The sequence below is a fragment of the Ceratosolen solmsi genome, unplaced genomic scaffold (genome assembly GCF_000503995.2).
Source record: "Ceratosolen solmsi marchali unplaced genomic scaffold, CerSol_1.0 scaffold7, whole genome shotgun sequence".
Taxonomy (NCBI): domain Eukaryota; kingdom Metazoa; phylum Arthropoda; class Insecta; order Hymenoptera; family Agaonidae; genus Ceratosolen; species Ceratosolen solmsi.
Window position 1 is genome coordinate 13,093,462 of NW_011948413.1, and position 22,405 is coordinate 13,115,866.

Consider the following 22,405-nt stretch of genomic DNA (forward strand, 5'->3'; position numbering starts at 1 on the left):
CCACTCCCGCCCCCCCCCAATCCCACCCGAGAGAGGTTAATCACGAGGCTTAAAAAGCAGACTGTACTATCAGATAGTTTTTAATATATGCATACATACACTTACACACACGCGCGCGCTTACACATACACACGCATCTATCTCTCTCTCTCTCTATATATATATATATATATATATATATATATATATATATACGTGTGTGCGCGCGCGTGTGCGTTTGTTTATGTATGTAGGTATGTATTTATGTATGCATGTATGTATGAAATACCTACAGATAAAGGAGAAACAAAAAGTTTCGAAAGAAGCATAGTTTATTATATATTGCATTCGCGCGTGTGGGAGATGAAATATAAGTAGGGTGGAGGGTGCAAATGGCGCGAAAATCGGCAGACTCGCGCCAATGTCAGGCAGACACGACGCAGTGAATGCATCATTATATTACATAGCGGTGATTATTTTAATGATTATCATTAACAATTATTATAAATTAAATATTATTATTATTATTATTATTATTATTATTATTATTACTATATATTATATATAAACAAAAGTTATCATCAAATATATTTTAGCTATAGTTGGTAATTAATACCTATTAACGTCGTTGCAGAAAAGATGAGGGAAAGCGATGCGTCAGAAAATAAAGACGATATAAAGTGGAGTGAAGTAAAATATAATGAATTAAAAGCCCACGTACGCGAATACATGTGAAGCTGAGTTTTAATTTTTATATGTGCGCGGGTGTACGTAATCAAGGGTCAACGTATGCGTATCAACGTGTGTATGGTGGATAGACGGGTGCGGGTGGGGTACGCAAACGCGTGTCTCTTTATGTGTCTGTCGGTATGTTTGTGCGCGTGTGCGTGTGTGTGTGTGTGTGGGGGGGGGCGTGGGCGTGTGCGTGTGCGTGTGCGTGTGCGCGTGCGATTGAAATGAAAACAAAATAAGAAATTTGGTGAAAATTAGTAGAAAGTGTAATTCGAGTGGGACGATCGTTTAATCGTTGTTGTACTTTAAAAGTGGCGCAGTAGTTGTGATCCCCATTTTGGTGCCTTTTCAAGCGAATGTGAATATATAAAGAGAAAATTAAAAAAAAAAAAAATAATTAAAACAAAACGTTTAAAGAAAAATGAAAATTATGTAAAAAGAAAACGAAAACAAAAAAAAACAATACGATGATCGCGCATGAGTTTTAATGGATTTAATGAAGACTTTCAAAGAAAATAACGAAAAATTGTTATTTAAATTCATCGTGCGATCGTGTACCGTACGATCGGAAATCTAGTGCCAAATAAGTGAGACCTTATCGCGTTTAATGTTGGGGTTGGAAGTCGATAAAACGTAAATTAAAAAAAAGTTTTGCAAATTTTGTAGGTAAAATTTTTATCGGGAGAACGTGGGAATGAATGCCTGAGGGAGAAAATGAATGAGATAATGGGGGATAAAATAACGACAATGACGACGAGAACGACTATGACGACGCGACGAGTCTTTTTCTGACGCTGGGTAGAATTAGTATATTTTATATGCACTGATTGTTTCATTATGACTATCGATAATAAAAAGAACGGTGTTCAATAGATCGTAATTATCAAAGGTTTTATTCTATGTACTAAGTCTCGCTCTGCTGACCGCATTTCTTTATTATTTCTTGTTTTTGTTCATTTATGTCTTTTTTGTTTTGTAAGAGCGTTGTGTTCGAAATACAACAAAAGAAGACTAATAAAATATTATATGTATAATGGGGATGAAAGAGGACGTTTTTCGCGCGATGTGTGAAAAATCGTACCTCTATTGCGTAATCATCGTTTTTTCAAGCCAAATATAATGCGTTGTCATTTTTATTAATTTTTTTTTTTATTTTATTTTATTTTATTTTTTTTTTTTTTTTTTTTTTTTTATATATATATATATTTTTTTTTTCTGCGAACACAAGAAAGTAGTTGAAGATATTGTACCTAGAGTTATAGTTTTATTGTAATACCAAGTCATTTGTTAATTTTTTTCGTCGTCATTTGTAAAAGGTGTAATCTATATATTTTTTAGTTGTTTCTCGTTTTAGTCGAATTTATTACATTGATGTAATTTCGAAAGAAAAAAAAAACACAAAGTCACGATTAATAAAATTTATTGTAAGTTGTACATTGTGTTTTTATATATTGTGTATTCACACAGCGCGTGAGCAATATTCTCTGATTAGAGAGGTAATTTTGTACGCGCGCTTTTTTATTTTATTTATTTAAAAAAAAAAAGACAAAAGAAAAAAAAATTTTTCTGTTTTTAACCAAATTGGACGTTACGCTATGCCTTGAATTTTAGTTTTGTATTTATGTGCGTTTTCATTCGATATCGCTTAAGACATTTGTGGTGGTTTATTTTTTTTCTTTCATTTTATATGCATTTGAGAAGTAACAGCGAGCCATTTTGTCGGCCCAAACCTTTGCTTCTATTTACGTTTCATTTTATTTTTTTATTTTAACATCGACAAAGAATTGCTACTAACGATTAAAACAGTTTTATACGTGAAAGGGATGAATCACATAGCCAGTGAGATTACGAGAATAACGAAGCTTCTTATGAGGAAGAAAACTACTGACTCATAACCATATGAATATGACGAACGCAAGGTAATTACTTCAACCTGTAAAATATAGTTGTTCACCTTTTTGTATATTAGAACAAAAGTTTATAGTCGATGTTTTTATTTTTATTATTTGTGCATATAAAAGTGTAAACGGATTGCAATAGTTACAAGAATAAAAATTGAGATGCCATTAGTTTTGTAATGATAAATTTTAGCTATACTGAGATACTGAAATTTTTAATGGTACTAAGATACCGATTGAAGAGACTCTTCAAATTTTCTATTCGACCGATGACCTTTTGTATTTCAGTATTCTAATTTTGATAATAGATCAAAACATTGGCAGCGAGTAGTCTTTCTTTTTTTAATGTCACACCAAATTCATCTCATTTACGTACGCCTAATTCAATGTTCGACATCGTAAATTCATTTTAATACGCATTTACTCTGTTTTTATATTTGTCAAATTATGAAAATATAAACTATATTATATACTATATTATCTAAATGTACATGTTCTTAATGGTTTTTTTTTTTTTTTTTTTTTTTTTTTTTTTTTTTTCAAAAAAGAAATTAGTTTCTAGAAGCAATAGTTAATACTTTTATTATATTGATAATGATTGCATTGAGTGTAAATTTAATTGCAAAATAATGTTTATTTTCGAATGGATTTATGATGATTGATGAAATTCTAATTTCGAGTTAGCAGAATACTACGAGCGAAGTTCGTTTTACTTCTAACTGTCGAGGAGGAAAAAAGTGTCAATTTACAATAACAGCGATTTTTCCATGAATATCATTTTTTCTAAATCGACCAATGGAACAAAAATGCACAATTAACTGAAATGAAACAACTTCGTGTCATATGATGTCGAGTCTTTTTATTAGTTTACTTACTTTTAATTCTTAGCCAAAAATTATGTTTATTTAGTTATCATTTTTATTAAACACACACACGCGCGCGTATATATATATATATATATATATATATATATATATATATATATATGTTCGTTTCATACATACATATACAGATATATATTATATTATACTATACTTTATATGATATTTTTTCCTTATTAGATGTATGTATTCTTGCGCCAGTCACTTGCCAAGTTTCTTGAATATCTGATTTTATCAAAGTTTGTCTTTAAACGTTCAATAAGTAAATCTACATTTAATTTTATGCGATTGTAAATAAAATCGCTCGTTCATTCTTGTCGAAGTCACGTACATCGTCGAGTTGTAAATATCACCTATATAGATGTTTTATTGACTTAATCAGAATTATTCGACTCTTGGCAAGATTGTACATATATATTTTTTTATCATTTAAGTTTCGTTTTGTGTTTCCTTATATTCGAACCTTTTGTATAAATGATAAAATGAACGTAAGAAATGATTTATTATTATTATTATTATTATTATTATTATTAATATTATAAAAATATATCTTTTTTGTTTTGCATGTTGATTACACGTATTGTTGATTTATGAAATTAGAAAAGTTAGAGTGTACGACGAACGATATGAGTTTTTCGCCTCATTGCGAACGTAAAATTTTCATGTCCATTGCTTTTACATATGTTGCAAATATAATAACAAAATGAAAGTAAATGGAAAAAAGCTGCATTGATGCATATAAGTAACCAAGACATTGTGTCATTGATGGTTTATACGTAGTGGATGCAACTCGAGAGATCGAAAGTTGTTAAATTTAAAATTTCGCAAAGTACAAAAATCAAATACTCGATGGCACTGAAAGTGTCTCGAGAATATTCTTTTATCTGTGTTTTAGTTTCGGAAAATCGAAATGTGTTGCAAATTGAAGAGAATGCGAGTCATTTATTAAGCAAAGCTCAATAACACTTTCTATTTGCTCGTTCGAACATCGCGACCGACAAAAGGATTTTAATCCTTAGTCACTAACATACGTACTAGTTAAATCTTTTTTGTCTAAGTCGAAATAAACACCGATAATGTGTGTATCTGTTCGTTATTAGTACACTTAACGTTTTTTTCTTTAATTGTCCTTTCTTTATTTTGTTCTTCTCTTTTGTAAATAAGCTACTTTAGTCTTTGTGCTATGATACAGCAGTTCTGCGACGATATATAAATACATATATGCGCGCGTAAATATATATTATGGAAGCTCGCGTTATGTGCGTAAAAAACGTAAGCACATAATGATTTACATACGCAAACGTTGTCTCGCAAATTTTATTAAAGAATGGTATGATTTTAAATATTTACTTATCTAAATTTTTTATTTAACCCTGCACCAATTATAATTCCTGTTAACTATTTATTATAAACTATGATTTTCGTTCAGTTTGTTTAGTACAGCAGTATTCTGTATCATTATTGTTATTATTATTATTATTATTATTATTATTATTGTTGTTGTTGTTGTTGTTATTGTTGTTGATATTATTGATATTATTATTCTTACTATTATTATTATTATTATTATTATTATTATTGTAGTTATTGTTGTTGTTGTTGTTGTTAGTGTTATTATGTTATGACTATTATTTCTTCGTAATTATTATTGTTACTAATACTTTACTACTACTACTACTACGATTACTACTGTTGCCATTATTATTTAATATTCATAGATATTTTTTTATAATTAGATACATTAATAGTTTCACTTATTGGCTTGCATGAGTTGCCAATTATAAACTTATTTTTCATAATTCAATCAATTTTTTATTAGTTACTTATCATTTAATTAATCAAATTCTTTATTAAAGTTGTAATTACGTTGAATGGAAAAATGAAAAAAAATTCAGATTATTGTTATTTATTATGTATAAATGGTTATATTTTATATTTGTTTGTCGTTTGATAGACAATTCGTTTAAATTTTACTTTATTCGTTTGTTCAATCGAGTATTATCAATTATTCTTATGTATTATTATTATTATTATTATTATTATTATTATTATTATTTTGTACTTAACTTGGTTCGCATGAGCTGTCAGATAGGGCACTTTGGTAAATCGTAGAATTTTTGTCACATATATACGTAGGTATATATAGCTATATATGTACACGCGTTAATGAGCCTTGATTCTTCAATGGAAGTAACTTACATGTATTAATACATCGCTCATTAACGTGCGAATGACGTACCGAAGGTTTGATTAAATGTAGTAAAATCTTTGGCATTTTTTTTCGGTGGCCGTAAGTAATAAAAGCTACTCGTTTAATCCGTTGGATGTAAGCGTAGAGCCGATTGTTCGGCAAATGTTCGCCCCGATCGAACGAACCTCTGGTACGTGCACTTTGAATGTGACACGTTATTCTTGGAGATGACGCTGCAGGCGACGCTAGTCACTCCGGTCGCCAGCGTCTTTCCATTCTCCCTTGATCCATCCTTTTACCTCACAATAGCTTTTTGACAACTAATTTAAGCCCCGTCTGCTTTTGACCACTTACAGATTACGCACAAACTACGAGTACCAGCGGCGGCAGTGGTGGCGGCGGCAGTGGCGGCGGCGGCGGTGGAAGCGGCAGCAACAATAACAACAGCAGCAGCAGCAGCAGCAACAACAGCAACAACAGCAGCAGCAGTAGCAACGTAAAGTCAGAGTCGTCGGATAAGGCCCGGGCCCATAGCAGCCCCGAGAAACCGTCCTCGGGTGCTCAGCAGCCATCCGCGGGGTTGGCCGCCGCGGACGCTGCCTCCCACAGTCCCTCCGCTCCCAGCAATCCGCCGACGAGCAGCGGGGGCGGAGGTGGCGGAGGCGGAGGCGCCGCGACAACGGCCGCAGCGGCCTCGGGGCGCTCGTCCTCTTTACCCCGGCCGGCGAGTCTTCAGCAGCAGCAGCAGCAACAACAACAACAACAACAACAACAACAACAACAGACGACGACGACGCCACAGACGCCGACGGCACCGACGAACCAAAGCCCCGGTCAAGCCGGCTCGATGAGTGCGCCGACGGGTCGCCAGGTACCGAAACGGCGCATGCGTCGCAGGGCCACGTCTCAGTCCCAAGACCCGGCCGAGCAGCTGACGGAGATGTCGGTGCGTGGGCTTAATCTTTTCCGCTACGCCTCGATATCCGAGGGCATCTACCAGTGCACCGAGTGCGCCAAGGTCGATATACAAAAGACCTTCAAGAACAAGTACAGCTTCCAGCGACACGCCTTCCTCTACCACGAGGGCCACCAACGCAAAGTCTTCCCTTGTCCGGTTTGCGCCAAGGAATTCTCGAGGCCGGACAAGATGAAAAACCACATGAAGACCGTTCACGACTGCTTCATGCCCAAGGATTGCGTAATGCCTTTCGGCTTCTTCCTACCGCCCTAGGCCGAAAATGTCTCGGGTCCTCCACACCCACCTCTCTCGTGACTGGAGCATTTTCCTCTCAACCTTCGCCCCTGATCCCACCAAAAGTCCCCTATAACCATCCACCTTGGCAAAACCCCATGAGGATCGTCGACGTCGATGGCCACCAGTTTTTTCTTTTTACCGGCCCGGTCGCTCGAAGCTCGGTGGAATTCTTTGTTTTCGACCGGCTCTCGCGCCCTCCGCCCTTACCCGCGGCTCGAGCTCACTCCCACAATGACCAGAGGTTCAAAGCGGTCTTGTCTATCGAAAAAGAGGCGGCCATGGCGCCGCTTCCATGGCGCCGTTCCCCGACCAATACATATTCGACCTCAATTCGGCGACGCGTAGGCTTCTCAATTGCTGCTTACCGAAGACGAAGTAATCCAGACTCGTAATCCGGAGATGCAAGTGCCTCACTCGGACCCATCCACCCTCTCCCCATCACTTTTTCTTTAACGCGAGCACGCGAATTAATTACGTTGCCTGGCATTTAAGCGCGCCCATCCATCCTATCTTCAGTGGCGATTTTCACTTTCATAAAACGTTGGAAAACGATTTTCTTCGACGGGCTCGTTAACTCGTAAATATACTCGTAAACAACGAGTAAATATTATAGTATTTCAATGTGCGCTTAAGAGATGTTCGTATTTCTAAATTCTTAAAAATCGTTTGCTTTACGCATAAGTATGTAAGTACGCGCACACGCGCAAACACACACAATCACAAGCAAACTTATATATGCGCATGTGCGCGTATGCTGCAGTAACAATGTTTTAACATCATTCGCTTTCCAAAAATAAATTCCGACGTGATTCAAGAATTGTCGAGTAGACTCGATGAATGATACTTCAATAACGAAAGCGCTACATTATAGATGAATACACTTTATTCTCTGAGCACTTGTTAACCATTAATGTACAAATTTATTTTATACCGCGAATATTTACCGAATAATGAAAATACATGTTGCAAGCGAATTGCGCTTGATTTCGATTCCAATAGAATTCGGTAGAACGACGGCTTATGATTTTATAATGAAAGTAATAATTGATAGAGGTCGAAAACAAAGAATTTTATCATTACGTCCACGTGGTCGACAGAATCCCGTAAATAAGAAAAATTGGCGTTCACGTCGTGCCTTAATTTAAATTTCTCATGATTATTTCTTCCTTCGATTGTATCTTCCATATTTCTCAAAGTGTACGTTTGAGCGATTGAAATTCAAATTATGAGACGAATCGTAGAACAGACAGCGACACTGTGATCAGATGTAAGGGACTCGACAGTATTTTTTGTTTCGTACGAATACTTTTTTTTTGTAAAGCAAGTTTTGCACGTTACGCGTCTTAGGCTGTAAGCGATAAATAACGATTTCTTCGAGATAAAAAGGATTTCGGGAACAGATGCAATACGCGGTATACATACATAGCAGTAAACGATTTGTAATAAAGAGAAACAGTAGTTTGTTTTCATTGATTAGGTTTCGCAAAGGATTCCTTCCTTATCGTTTTTGCGTCTGTTTTGCCTTTTTATACTTAAAAATCGCTGTGTCTTTTCTGCGAATGAATTCTCTATCTAAAAAATTCGACAAGTTATTTTTTTTACTCTTACCACTAGAATGTTTTCTACTAAAACGAATCGAAAACTATTCCAAAATAAGAAATAATTTTATAATGTGAAAGATAAAGAAAATAATTATACATATCCATGTTGCCTTATGAATTAATCGAAATAAATGTGTGTGTGTGTGTGTGTGTGTGTGTGTGTACATATACATATATATATATATACATATACATATACATATACATATACATATACATATACATATATATAATGTGTATATTTGCAAGAGAATCTTTAATTTCGCGATAACGGATTCTCCATTACAAAATCCTGTCTATGGATTTTGTACACATGCATTTTTCTTAAACGAATGAAATTTTTCTTCCCAGATAAAAAGAACCCAATGGTGCGCGTAAAAACCATTTATCGATGTAGCAAGTATTTAAATAGTATATATATGTGTATATATATATATATATATATATATATATATATATATATATTGATGTGTGTCTGTTTGTGCGCGCACGTGTGTCTCTCGGTCTGTCTGTTATGTGAGCGTACGTGCGCGTCCACATAAAATGCACATATTATGTATTTCCAAAAGTTTATAATGTTAAAACGTGAAGTGCGAGAGACGACAATAGGACGATTTGTATAAGATTTATATAGATAGACGACTATGCGTAGTAGTTTTCTCGGACCGTGTTACGGGCAGAGATGCAAGCGATAATTATGAAATATATAAATTCTAATGATGAAATGAAGTTATGCACAAATATACAAGAGCTGACTGCTTAGCAGTGACCCTGTGTACGTGTACAGGACCCTGAATCGAGTGTATTATAGAAAATAGTTTATCGACAATTTATTACTCTCTCAATCAATATTACTTGCAACATTGCTATTTTTATTATTGCTGTTATGATTACCGCTATTATATTATTAATGAAGATAATAGCTTTTATTATTATTATTATTATTATTATTATTATTATTATTATTATATTGTAGTTATGAAAATATAGTTGTATAATTATTTACTATTACTGAATGTTCTATGAGCGCACAACATAATAAACAAATAAATAAACGAATAGATACCTACATATATAATTATTTGCATATGTATGTGTACAAGTGAATGTAGATTTTTTCAAAAAAGAAAAAAAGAGAAAAAAAAATTGATGTAGATATATGTATGCACCCAACGCACAAGTAAAGAGTGTTAATCAAGAATTATAGAAAGAAACAAAGAAAAATTTATTATGTGTTTGATGTGTGCGTGCGCGCGCGCGCGCGCGTGTGTGTGTGTATGTATGTATGTGTGTGTGCGCGCGCGCGTGCGTGCTATGTGTGTTTCTATTTCATGACTGAAAAAACTTTCACGTAGGTTCCTCGTTTGTTTATTTGCCAACAATTTTGTTTTACCACGTGCGATGTTTTTCTGTATTTCATTGGAAGAACAGAGAGAGAGAGAGAGAGAGAGTGAGTGAGTGAGGGGGTGGGCTGGAAATAGAGTAAAAGCAACTTAAAGGAAATGATTTAATGAAGATACGTTATTTGTTGATTTTTACTTTTTTCATAATGTAAATTTTTTCGGTGTTGGGATGCACTTTTTTTTTTTTTTTTTTTTTTTTTTTTTTTTTTTTTTTTTTTTTTTTTTTTTGAAAAACAAAGAGATAGAGAATTCTAATTGTTTAAAAGAATAAATAGGGAAAAGGTAATGGCGCTCGTCTCTCGAACGATTCGCAAACGGTGTTCGGGCTGCAATTATTTTTCGCCACGCACGTTATACGGTACTGCGATGGACAATTGTTGATTTTGTCAAGCTTTCGTATTCAAATCAAGCCGAAAGCAGTATTGGTCTTCCGCACTATATTGTTGCAACTGTAAAAGTTTTGCGTGTACATGTGTTTAAGGGCGTACGAGTTATTATAAAGCATGATAGCCGCGAGTTTTGTAATGAAAAATTTAGTGCTGACGTGAAATTTCAGAGAGAAAATTTATTTAAATGAGTCCATGTATAGAGAACGTATTTATGCGCTCGGTTATCGTTTAACCTTGCAAAATGTGGTCCAATCAGTCAAGCGTGTTTGCCACCAGCGTTGACGCCGCCACGTTCTAATCTGACGCATTTGAGAGTTTTGAAAGCGAGGTTCCAAGTGTAATTAATTGCATATCTATACTTTCCAATCATGTACATAAAAGTGCAGAAAACGGTTAAGCGTTTGAATGGAGAAAGAATAATGAGAGATAAAATAATAATAAAAAGAAAAGAAAATAAAACAAACAAAAAAATAAATAATTAATAAAATAATTATTATTATTAAGTGGCTAGATGTTAATTTCAAGTTACAAGTTAATGTTACTAATTGGTAGGAGTCCATTAAAATTAAATAAAAACTTATTTTATTTACACTTTATCAGACTAAAATGTGATAAAAAGTTTTAATTATTCAATTACGAAAGGTTAAAACTCATTTATTTTCTTATAGGATTGTTAAAATGCATTGCAAATGCTGTGTTTATTTTGGTGTTACTGTAAACACTTATTACAAATGTATTTATATATATATATATATATATATATATATATATATATATATATATATATATATTTTTAAATATGAAAAATAAGAGAGAAGGAAGAACATAATGTATAGAAAACTTACTTAGCTCAGACTATATAGTTAGATATTATTACTTTGTTTACTGATTTGTTACTATTTTTACACTTATGCAATTATTGAATATTTGTTAATTAAAAATCTTTCATCTTTATCATTTATAAAGAAAAATAATTATTTAGATTGTTCATAATCTTTTAAATTAACACGAAAAAAACAATTAAAAAGTATATTTTTAAAATGTAAGCAAAAAAAAAAACAAATATATGCGCGCGTGAGTATGTGGATGTGTATGCATATGTGTATTTCTTAAATGCTTATCTGTTTTCTGAGAGAAGTCATCGCTATGAGAATGCAAAAAAAGAAAAAAAATATATATAAAAAGAAACACGAGCAATCACGCTTTCAAAGTGAAATACCTCGTCGACGTCATATCCTTTGGGTTTATTAAATGCCCATTAGGCGCGATCGTCGACGAGTCCTCGTGAATCGTCAGACTGAATCGACGGTTGCGCCGAGTCGCCGTTGAAATTGTTAAATTTCTTAATTTTATTGCGCGCATGTAACGGCAAACTTTATTCTATCTACGAGGGGAAAAAAAAAAAAAAAAAAAAAAAAAAAAAAAAAATTCTTCGATACTCGCACATTTACGAACTAAAGGAAACTTGTAGTTTATGTCGGTGTTTTTCTCTTCCATGTATTATTAAATTTGCGATTAATTCACAATAATGTTGTAGTTTTATACATATTAATATTATCGCTATTACTTATATCGCTATATCATTATTCATTATTATCATTATTATTATTATTATTATTATTATTATTATTATTATTATTATTATTATTATTATTATTATCATCGTCAGATAACGTTTATTACATTATTGCTATAATTTTAATAATATTAATAAAATAAAAAAATTGTAACACCGGGTACTAGGTAGCGCGGTTAAGTTGACAAAGTAAACGCAATGTAAGGAAGCACTAGTAGGCTTTAAAAGCAAATATGGAACGAGGAGATATATTATGTATATGATTTATATTTTGCCGTGGGGTCCTCGCGGTCTCGTATTATTATAATTATTGTATTTTTCACGATGCATATATTTTATTTAAAACCGCGCTAAAGCGAAATAAATACACACATTTAACACATAAGCACGAAATGCTGGCTCTTTTCTTTCGTCGCACCCCCAAGTTACATAGTCTCCCCCCCCCCCCCCACCCCCCCCCCCAACCCCAAACCCCAAACCCCCGACCTATTTTATTTTCTTTTATCATACGTGCGAAGGAGGAAGAAAGCGCGGCAAATGATGATTCACCATTGTTATATGTATAAAAATAAAATAAAATGCGACACAAGTCGACCAAGATATATTGTAATAATAATTTTATCGTCACCTGAGTAACAGAGCAAACCACAAAACGCACCGGCGCACGATTATTTTTTATTTCTTACCAACGACATTGTAACGGCAAAACGCGACGAAGGGCCCGAGCTCTTGACTGGAAACTTTTTAGTGTTTCTTTCTTCTTCCACTTTTTCCTCTTCTTCTTCGACTTCGTCACTTCTTACGATTCTTCCAGAATAGCGAAACCTTAGGCAGATGATTTATATTGCGAGCTGCAAAATGATAAAGATATATATATATATATATAAATATATATAAATATTATATATAAATACACATATATTTTATGTTATGTAGCATCTACGTCACGCTGATGGGCGATGCACTTTAATAATAAATAAAAAAATAAATAAATAAAAAAACAAAGCGTTAACATAACGAATAATAGCAATAATATTATTTCATTATAATATTACATATTGTAATACGAGAAACGAGGAAGAAAAGAAAAAACTATTAGCAGAGAATGTACGGTAGAGCTATAAAGAAGCTGTCTCGGCCTTTATTATATCCTGGCGCCTAGTGGCAATGGAAATGAATTTAATGAATTTAAAAGGAAAAAAGATAAAGTTGAAACATTGATTGTAATAATTGTCTTAATTGTATTTGTTTTCACCAAATTGTAGTTTCTTTGTAACTCTTTGTGATATACATTGCAATAGTCTATCCGACCAAGCGTTTCTTGTATCGATAACCACATCCTTCTTTAAAAAAAAAAAAAAAAAAAAAAAAAAAAAATAATAATAATAATAAAATAAAAAAAAATATACAGATATATACATATATATGTATAGAGATATTTAAATACTGTGTTTATATTACGTAATAGTGTACAAAATATAAGATACCCTTAAATGTTTTTACGCATTCCCTTGAACTTCCAATCTATTTAAAATGAATCCTCTTAAGGGTTACATTGTATATGTAACAATAAATACTAACAATAATTTACATAATCCGTTACATTAGGTTATATTAACTATGATTGCCCACGACTCGAATACCCCACCCCCCTGCCCCAACCCCAATTTCGCAATAATAATAGCAACGTTTTAACCATTAATTAAAGTAGATGTGCACCAGGAATTCCAATTATCTCAAAGTTGAAATAAACATTCAATTATTATTAATTAATAATAACGATTCAATATCAGAGCTGCTACTGCATTCAAATGCCGTTCTATTGCTCAATAGACGTAATTACTATTTTTTATTTATTATTATGACATACTTACAGCATTGTGAGTCTGCAAAATAATTAACTGATGTATGCAAATGAACTTTTAATGTATTTCAAATGACGATTTTATTTCTAATCCTTTCATTATTAGCAGCTCAAGATTAATCAATCTTTTCAGATGGATGATGCGTAAGCTGCTACAATCTTATGGATAATTTAGCAAATAAATCAACAGTGTCTATTCAATCATTCATTTTCACTTATAAGACGTTTTGAAACATTAGCAATGATAAATCTTTTTTAAGATTTTATCGCGGATAAAATGTTCCGAGCGAACGATTTTAAAAATCCATTTCCAAAAGACATTTTTAATTATAAGGTCCATATAAAGTCCATAGCTAATTAATTCATTAAGTAGAACGTATGATCGTTATTATTATTTATAATCGGCTGTTTTTGCCAAGAAAATTATGGTGAATGTTTATATAAACGTAATTTCTAGTTGATATGCTGTTTGCCAATTAAAACTGCGTTCGTTTTGATAATACAATTTTCGCTTGAAAAAAATTAGCTCGTCAGGAGCGTTTAAAATTTTGATTTTCGTCAGTTTTTTCACAATTACTTTGAAAGAATCTTCGTTTAATTAATTGAAGCTTAAACGGCACGAATATCAATTAAATTCCTCAACGATCGATCTCGCGCAATTCGAAACTGATAACATTGATATAACGCTTCGATAACAGTTGGCGAGTAATTAATCAATGGAAAATAGTCGATTTCTTATTCACGAGGATGTTTATAAAATTTAATGTAGAACTCGTACACGAGCGGTCGTTTTCACGAGTCCGTCCGCTCTCTCCCCTTAGCTACAACATGCCGGAGAAAATTAGAGCAAAGAGGGACCAAAATACTATTCACTGACGAGAAAGTCGTCGCCGAGTTTGCCGAAATGTGCCCACTCGTGACGACAGTTCGGCGGTGACGGAAGAAACCGTGGTGGATTGGAAGAGGAGGAGGAGGAGGAGGAGGAGGAGGAGGAGGATTGGGAGGGGGTCTGGAAGAGTCGTTGTTCAATCAAGTCTGACCAAACGATATTCACCCGGGACTTCTGCTTTTTTCAGGCAGATTGCCCTGCCTACCGAGCGACACGACCTTCGAGATCTGCAACTCGCCGGTGATCGCCTACGCCGGGCAGCGGCAGTACTCCGAGGACCTGGAGAGCGAGGAGGGCGAGGACTCGGGAGGCGAGCAGCGGCCGAGGGAGCGAGTGGCCCTCGGGGAAGAGGAGGCACGCAAGCCCTCGTCGCCCTTGCCGGGTGGCGGCCTCCACTTCCTCACGGACGAGCGGAAGCCGCGTGGGGAGGCGACCGCGGAGGAGCCCGGGATAACGGGAGCCGAGCCCGAGGTCCGCAAGCAGGTTGGTTGGCACCCGAACGCCCTTAGGACGCTGGCGAACACGGCCATCGGCCACAGGAGCAGGCGGCCTGGGGACTCGCACCAACGGCTGCTCGCGGCCCTCGCGCGCGGTCGAGCTCGACCTGGTAACGGTTGCCGGGACACCCCGAACTACCTCTACAGCGGCCGCGTCACATCCGTCCTCAGACCAAGGATCTAGGTGTTTTCATCCTCCCTTTTATCCGCGACCTCGCGCCCATCATCTCCCCTCGTCTAGCCTCTCGTTGTCCGTCGCTCTACCTCGATAACTTTATTGAAATTACGCCAATAGGAGGCGAGTCCATTCGATTCGATATAACTTGTCCCAAGCGGGACACGAGTCACTTTTCACCTTTCCTTCTATTATTCTCTCTTGATTTTCACCAGAATTTCGACGTTTATGTGCAGTGTCCAAAAGCTCTCGCACAGCTTACGTTTCATTTTACAATGAAAATGTCATATCGCTTAGTTACATCGGTATCCTCGTGATGCTTAGCTTAGCCGTAGCTTTTTTTCTTCTTCTTCTTTTTTTTTTTTATTTCTATTTTTATTTTCTTATTTTCTTATTTTCACTATCTCCAAAGACGATTAATAATATGTAATAATTATTGAATGGGCATTTGGATGGTCGAAGAGTGTGCATTAATCGCCTGCAAATTAGATTCGATCCGATTATCCTGGATTGAAAAGTTTAGTCTTTTCTTCTCGACTCTCCATGTCGTCTATGAATATTTAATACGATACTTCGAAGATTTTCCCATGTGCTTTCGGACAATGCGTCAATTAACATTCGATTGTTCCATGATAAACGTTACTACTGTCCATAAAATATAAAATCGGAGAATACTGGGTGATAGATATTGACATTTAATATCTCGTTGAATTAATGAATTTGCTTCTATCATCAGTTGGTATGGTCGGAAAAATATTTGTTCCCATTGTGACTTTCTTTATTTGTTATGCGACATAAAGGCAGTTAGTTGTTGAGTTGAATCGCGTAAAAAAAAAAAAAAAAAAAAAAAAAACCTTTTATACACTGTTTTGAGATTAGAGTGAATAGGGGCGAGAGATAAGTTTGAATCGAATCCAGGTGCATTTAAATTGCGCTGCTTATAATAATAATAATAATTTCAGTCAGAGAGAGATCGACACTTACTTATAATGAATGACTCACTCGCTAATAATTCAAATTTCAGAATTCAAATTCTTTCACAACTTTGGGCGTAAAAAATGCCCTACGTATAATCGAGGCTTCCGTTGTCTGTCGCTTTTTACCTTTTTGCATGTTTTGAATATATATCGAGCAATTTTATAAAGTGAATAAAATCGGTATCAAGCGATGTGGATTAATTTTCTTAAGAGATTTGGAAAGCTCGTGCTTGGAGGTCTTTCGTTTCTAGTCAATCAATTATTTCTAGTCGATCGAGCAACTTGTAGTTGACGTCTACCTGATCGGCTCCTCCTCATTATCCATGGTTTTGCTAATTTATTTATCAAATTAGTGTCTCAGGGACTCTTTGACTTCTTGTCACAATTTTATAATCGTTCAAATTATACAATATATAAGGCATAAAATTCTTGAAAGTGTTTAGAGTAATATTCGTTCGGTTGTTGATGGTCCTTTATTAGGACACAGGCATTTATAGACACAGGATTGGGCGTCGAAATGCTTGAGAGGTATTAGAAACGACCGTATAAGAAACATTTATTAGACAATTCGATATGTTGTTGAGTTAAGGAAAAATTTGATTTCTTACGATTAGTAGAATCGTCGTTGAGAGACAATATTATTGATTAACAGAAGCTCATAAACACGACTTCACATCATTTTACACGTACGATTATGACTTCTCTCTTTTATGAATTGGATACCGAATCCAAACGTTTATTAAAATTCTTTAATTTACGATATTATTAATTTTGTTAATATTAATCGATGTAATCGTCGTAAGAGCTACCATTCGTTTATCCTTGTAGATTTATGATTATAAATGCTCTTTCCAAACGAATTAGAATATTATAAAGATTTTCGTGTGATTTTTAAATAATTGTTTGAATTGGAATTGATATTATGTAAAGAGAAATAAATCTCTTTGTCTCTATTGAAACGTACGTTAGGTTTTTTTAATTCTTTCAGTCGTATTTGTTTGGTATTTCTTTGTATGTTGGTTTATTATTTATTATTATATTCGTAATAAGACATGGAATGTTGAAATTTTATTGAAACACATCTTTGGTAACGAAAGAAATAAAGTAAGACTAAAGTTTCATCGGTGACTATGAGTTTATGAGAGTGAATGTCTGATTAGGATTATTATCGTTCCTTTTCTCGTGAAGAAAGCTCGTGATAATTTTATTTCGTTCGATATATTAAAACTAAATTAAATGAGAATATTATCATATGTAACGCGTGTATATATATATATATATATATATATATATATATATGTCATCTCTCATTATCTAGACATATGGCAAATTCATGCTAATTATCGCAATTATATGGTATTATAATATAACATATTTCACCATACGACGCTTAATCAGTACTCGTTCATTATTAGATTCGTCACTCTGTGCACAGTTACTGATATTTACCCAACTGTTTCGCGTTATGAAAATATTCACAACTAATCACGCACACAAAACGCTTAAAGGAAATCAAAGTATCACAATAATTTCATGCTTTCTTACGTCAAAATTGCAATACCTTTATTAACATGTGTGTTTGTAATTATAAATAAATGTTATTCGTGTCTATTGATGTAAGAGATATTTAATATGCCAAGAACTCTACTATTTTATTTATTATTTATTTATTTATTTTTTTTATTTTTTTTTTGTCTTTTGGAATGTAACACATAATCAAAAGCCCTATAAAATTGTTTAATTATTTTGTCAATCTTATTTCTGAATCATCCGTAAGGTCAGTAAAGTTTGATAATTATTCATACTAAACGATTTAAGGTGTGGGTGTTTGAGAAATATACAATGACATATTTAATGTTTCCCGTAATAATCAAACGACTCAATAATAATACGTGAGAATCAAAGAATAACGATTTTGAACGAATTAAGCTGACGATTAATGCATTGTTCCTCGACTGCCTATTATTGGTCAAGAATTTCAATTTCCTCAACAGCTCCAAGTTATTCTTACATTCTTACGTAACACGTTGTTGCATTCTAAATACGCGCGCCACTCGAAACCATCACCAAACGCTCCCAAGGCATCGTAAATGGTAACTAATCCATCGTCGCTAAGCCATAAAATGTGTGTAAGAGCGAGCGACGACGACGATCAGCGAGCACCGAGAGCAAGGTAGAGATAAAGATATAGATAGTTAGATAGATAGATAGATAGATAGATAGATAGATAGATAGATAGATAGATAGATAGATAGATAGATACAGAGAGAGATAGAGAGAGAGAGAGAGAGAGAGAGAGAGAGAGAGAGAGAGAAGTAGGAAAACGTGATCTGTTTGCGCAAGCTGCTGGAATACCTGATCCAGAAGGATGGCTCGGTGGTGTGCAAATGGTGTGGCGAGGTGCTGCCCTCGCGGACCCGCTGGTACCGGCACAAGTACAAGCTCCACGTGACGACGCAAGTCGCCCAGCCGGCGCCTCTCTTCAAGTGTCACAGTTGCAACGCATACTTCAAGTCGCGGAAGGGCTACATCGGCCACCTGAGCTCGCGGCACTCGCCCGACGACGCGGAGAACGACGAGAATCGGGAGGACCCGCCACCCAATAGCAAGAGCCCCGCCGGGAACAACGGCAGGCCCAGCGCCAGGAAACCCGCCGACGTAAGCCAAGCCCCACTGACAACATCCGCAACTCCCCGTAACGTCTCGCGTCTCCCATTCAGCGGGGCTTCCCGATGCGCCAAATCGGCCTCCCTCCCGCTCCTTCCTAAGCCCGCACCATTCGGCTCCCGCCACCCTCGCCTCGTCAACGCATCCTCGCATCGCAACCAGAAGCCAACTGGACTCCAATCGAAGCTCGCTGGCTCGCGCTCACCTCCCTTAAAGCGCTCAGAGACCCTTTAGAGGACTGTCGATCGAACGTCTCCCAAGCTCCGGCCGACCTTCCCATAAACCCACCCCACAAACATCAAACGATCGCGATTTTAGCGGCTACCGGATTCGCAAGCGTCGATCGGTGAGTAACGCCGAGCCACCGGATCGAAAAAGCGTGCTCGGAGCTCGACGGAACTCGGCCACGGCGTTCCTGTGCCCTCAAGCTTTCAGTCGCGCATCCAAAAAACTTCGCTTCGAACGGGCACATTTTTCCATTTTGTGTCTGTGGTGTTATTGGCGAAGGGACGCTGGGCGACTCCCGATTCCGCTCGGGCAATGCGCGTTTATTAAAATGGCACGACTTACGACACGATGGTTTTGCAAATTGCCGTTATGCCGTTTTGTATGGTTGGTATCGAGAGGCCTCGAACCACGTAACGCGTCATCCATATAATCATTCGCAGTAGAGTTGCAAAAGCTTATGCTCCTCGAATGCCGACAAAACTCCTCTCTGCACGTAGTCGTCGGTCCTTTTATTATCATAAGTTTTACTTGTATTATTATCATATTACATGTGCAATTCATTAGGATTAAGATGAAAAGTGCAACTTTACTACGTTTTTCGCGATTCATTATATATAAATGACTGCACAATCGTCGTATACCTTCACGAATACAATGCTTATGCAAAACCTGCATTAATTATCGTAGATGTTCATCGGCCAATGCGTGCAATGTTTATGTATCGTATATGTTTGTCGTATACGTGTGCACCCTTGCAATGATTATTGTTCCATAAGAAAGCCAGATCCTAAAGCGTGGATTTGTTCGTTAAATCGATGTAGTATAATTTAAAAGACGAAAGGAATAGAGAGAGAGAGAGAGAGAGAGAGAGAGAGAGAGAGAGAGAGAGAGAGAGAGAGAGAGAGTGGTTTCGATGCGGTAAGATTTAAAGAAACTTTAATGAAATGAAATTTTGTGCCCGATTATAGAGACACAGGTATGGATAATCACTTGTGATGGTTTTTTTCCCAACAATTACTTTCGGAAACATTGTACAATCTGGTTTCTTGAACCTGCTATATATATATATATATATATATATATGTGTGTGTGTATGTATGTATGTATGTATGGCCATACACACACATATTATGCGCATTTGTTCGCTCGATGCTTATAGTTTGCAATTTGTTAATAAAATGGTTTTTTACAAAAATAAATTAAAGTTGTTTTGCATAAGAAAATCCCTTTTCTTTTATTCTTAGTGTTTTTTTTCATTATTAGCGTGGATGCATGGGCGTAACCATAATACCAGATTTGATCATTTCTCGCACGATATTACATAATTCAACGAAGATACACTGACGCGCGCGTGCTCGCGCACACACGCATACATTTTCTTATCATACTTTTTTAATATAACTTTTTTACGCATACTAATTTTTTTAACCCCATACGTATATATGTAGGTATGTATGTATGTGTGCGTAGGTGTGTGTAATAATATATTTTTATTCTTCCTCTTCAAAGCTTTGTATATTTATTTCTTAAAAGACCGTATCTTTTGTTATTATCTTAGTAAAGTATGCTTAGTCTTTAAGGTTATTTATTAAGAAAAACGCTTTGCGCTATGTTTGCTATACGAGATTGCATTGTGTCAAGGATATGTTATTAAAATATTAAGAGGCACAATAGTAACGAATTCATATATTTTATCTTCATGCTCGATCCTTCAATATGTCTTAATTTCATATCGAGAGTACGGCATTCGTAATGAAATCATCTCAATTCTCATCACGCATCCGATAAACCTAGTACTTGTAGCTTGAAACCACCAATCGGCGTCTCGCGCGATTAAGTGCTTTTTAACGCCTTGGCTTAAAACTCGGTATTCATCGGCGAAATATTTGTCCAACTAAACGGCATATCGAAATTTCGTTAAACGTTTAAAACATTTACACCAACTGCCAATATTTGCGGCCCCCGTTATCCAATAGACGGCCTCTTCCTTCACCTCTTCCTTCACCTCTTCCTTCACCTCTTCCTCTTCCTCCACCTCTTCCTCCACCTCTTCCTCCACCTTTTCCTTATCCCCTCCCCAATCCCCAATCCCTACCCACCCCCCTCCCTACGAATTTTCATAGGAAATCCAAAACGACCTTCCTCATTCAACCTCCAATATAATTCTTTGCAATTGAATTCCGAAAGGTTAACGTCCGAATGCTAATGCACATTTAACCAGCCATAAAGTCAAAACATCCTACTGGCATCGATGCCCATTAAGCGAGTAATCTCTCAGTTGGCGTAGCACGTAACCAAAGCGCAAAAGCGTGGATGTATGAATGAATAATAATCATCATACGGTCCCGCGGCAGCTCGGGTAAACCGGGGACCCGATGCGCGAGCCCACTGCTGAGAAATCACTCGGTGCCCTTAGGGTGCAAGGGCAGGGAGAGGCGGTGACGCGGCCCCACGCAATCAGCCACGCACATTCCAAGGGCAGAGTTTGCGTGAAGCCGCGTCTCCGCGATCGAACCCTTTTAATCCGTCCTCGTTCGTCAGCGCGCGGGTGTGTGTGTGTGAGCGCAGATCGGCAAGGGCCCGGACTGGGAGCAGCAGCGCGAGAAGGAGGAGAAGCTGGTGGCGGACATAATCGACCGGGTGAAGCGGGAGTGCGAGGCGCAGGGCGAGACGGTAACTAGGCGCGGATACTCCAGGCGCTCCACCGTCATGAACAGCTAAGGCCGGCCCCCCCAGGACGGCGCCCCGGCCGCGGATCCACGTCGACGGACCATCTTCATCAGCCTCTGGCCCGAGACCCCGACTATTTAGCCGTTTAAGGGCCTGAGATAGGGTGAGACCAAAATCGTAGGTAGGATTAGCTCGAATGTCGATGAGCGGAGGTACATTGGGCCTTAGGCCCCGGTTACTCGCAATTGGGAAGGGAGAGACAGGGGTTTCACACCCGACTTATTCTTCCTTGGCTAAGCACGAATTTCGCTTTCACATTGTGCGTTATCCGTCGCTCAATACCAGTGCCAATCCAGTAATTTCTTCCTTTCTCCTTCTTCCACGTATTCTCGATTAATTAAGAACTTGCCACAGTAAGCCGACGATGAAGAAATATTGAAAGTAGTACGATGTTTCGACAAAACAATAAACAAATTCTCCCTCCAAAGAGTCACTCTATGTATAGAGCAGCTTTTAATCCCAATAATCCTAAT

The 22,405-nt window shown here is 36.3% G+C and overlaps 2 protein-coding genes across 2 annotated transcripts in view; both read left to right on the forward strand.

Moving 5' to 3' along the window:
- Positions 1-6,912, forward strand: part of LOC105367698 (protein tramtrack, alpha isoform-like) — a 103,344-nt gene extending 96,432 nt beyond the window's left edge. The window contains exons 6-7 of the mRNA XM_011506466.1: positions 6,038-6,130; positions 6,599-6,912. Coding sequence (XP_011504768.1) covers positions 6,038-6,130; positions 6,599-6,912 — 407 coding nt within the window. The remainder of the gene's footprint in view (positions 1-6,037; positions 6,131-6,598) is intronic.
- An 11,714-nt stretch (positions 6,913-18,626) lies between these two features.
- LOC105367494 (uncharacterized) lies at positions 18,627-21,992 on the forward strand (the record flags this gene model as incomplete). Its single annotated transcript, XM_011506227.1, has 2 exons — positions 18,627-18,965; positions 21,771-21,992. Coding segments are annotated over 2 exons (492 nt in total), but the record flags the coding sequence as incomplete, so codon positions are not given.
- Between the last annotated feature and the right edge of the window lie 413 nt (positions 21,993-22,405).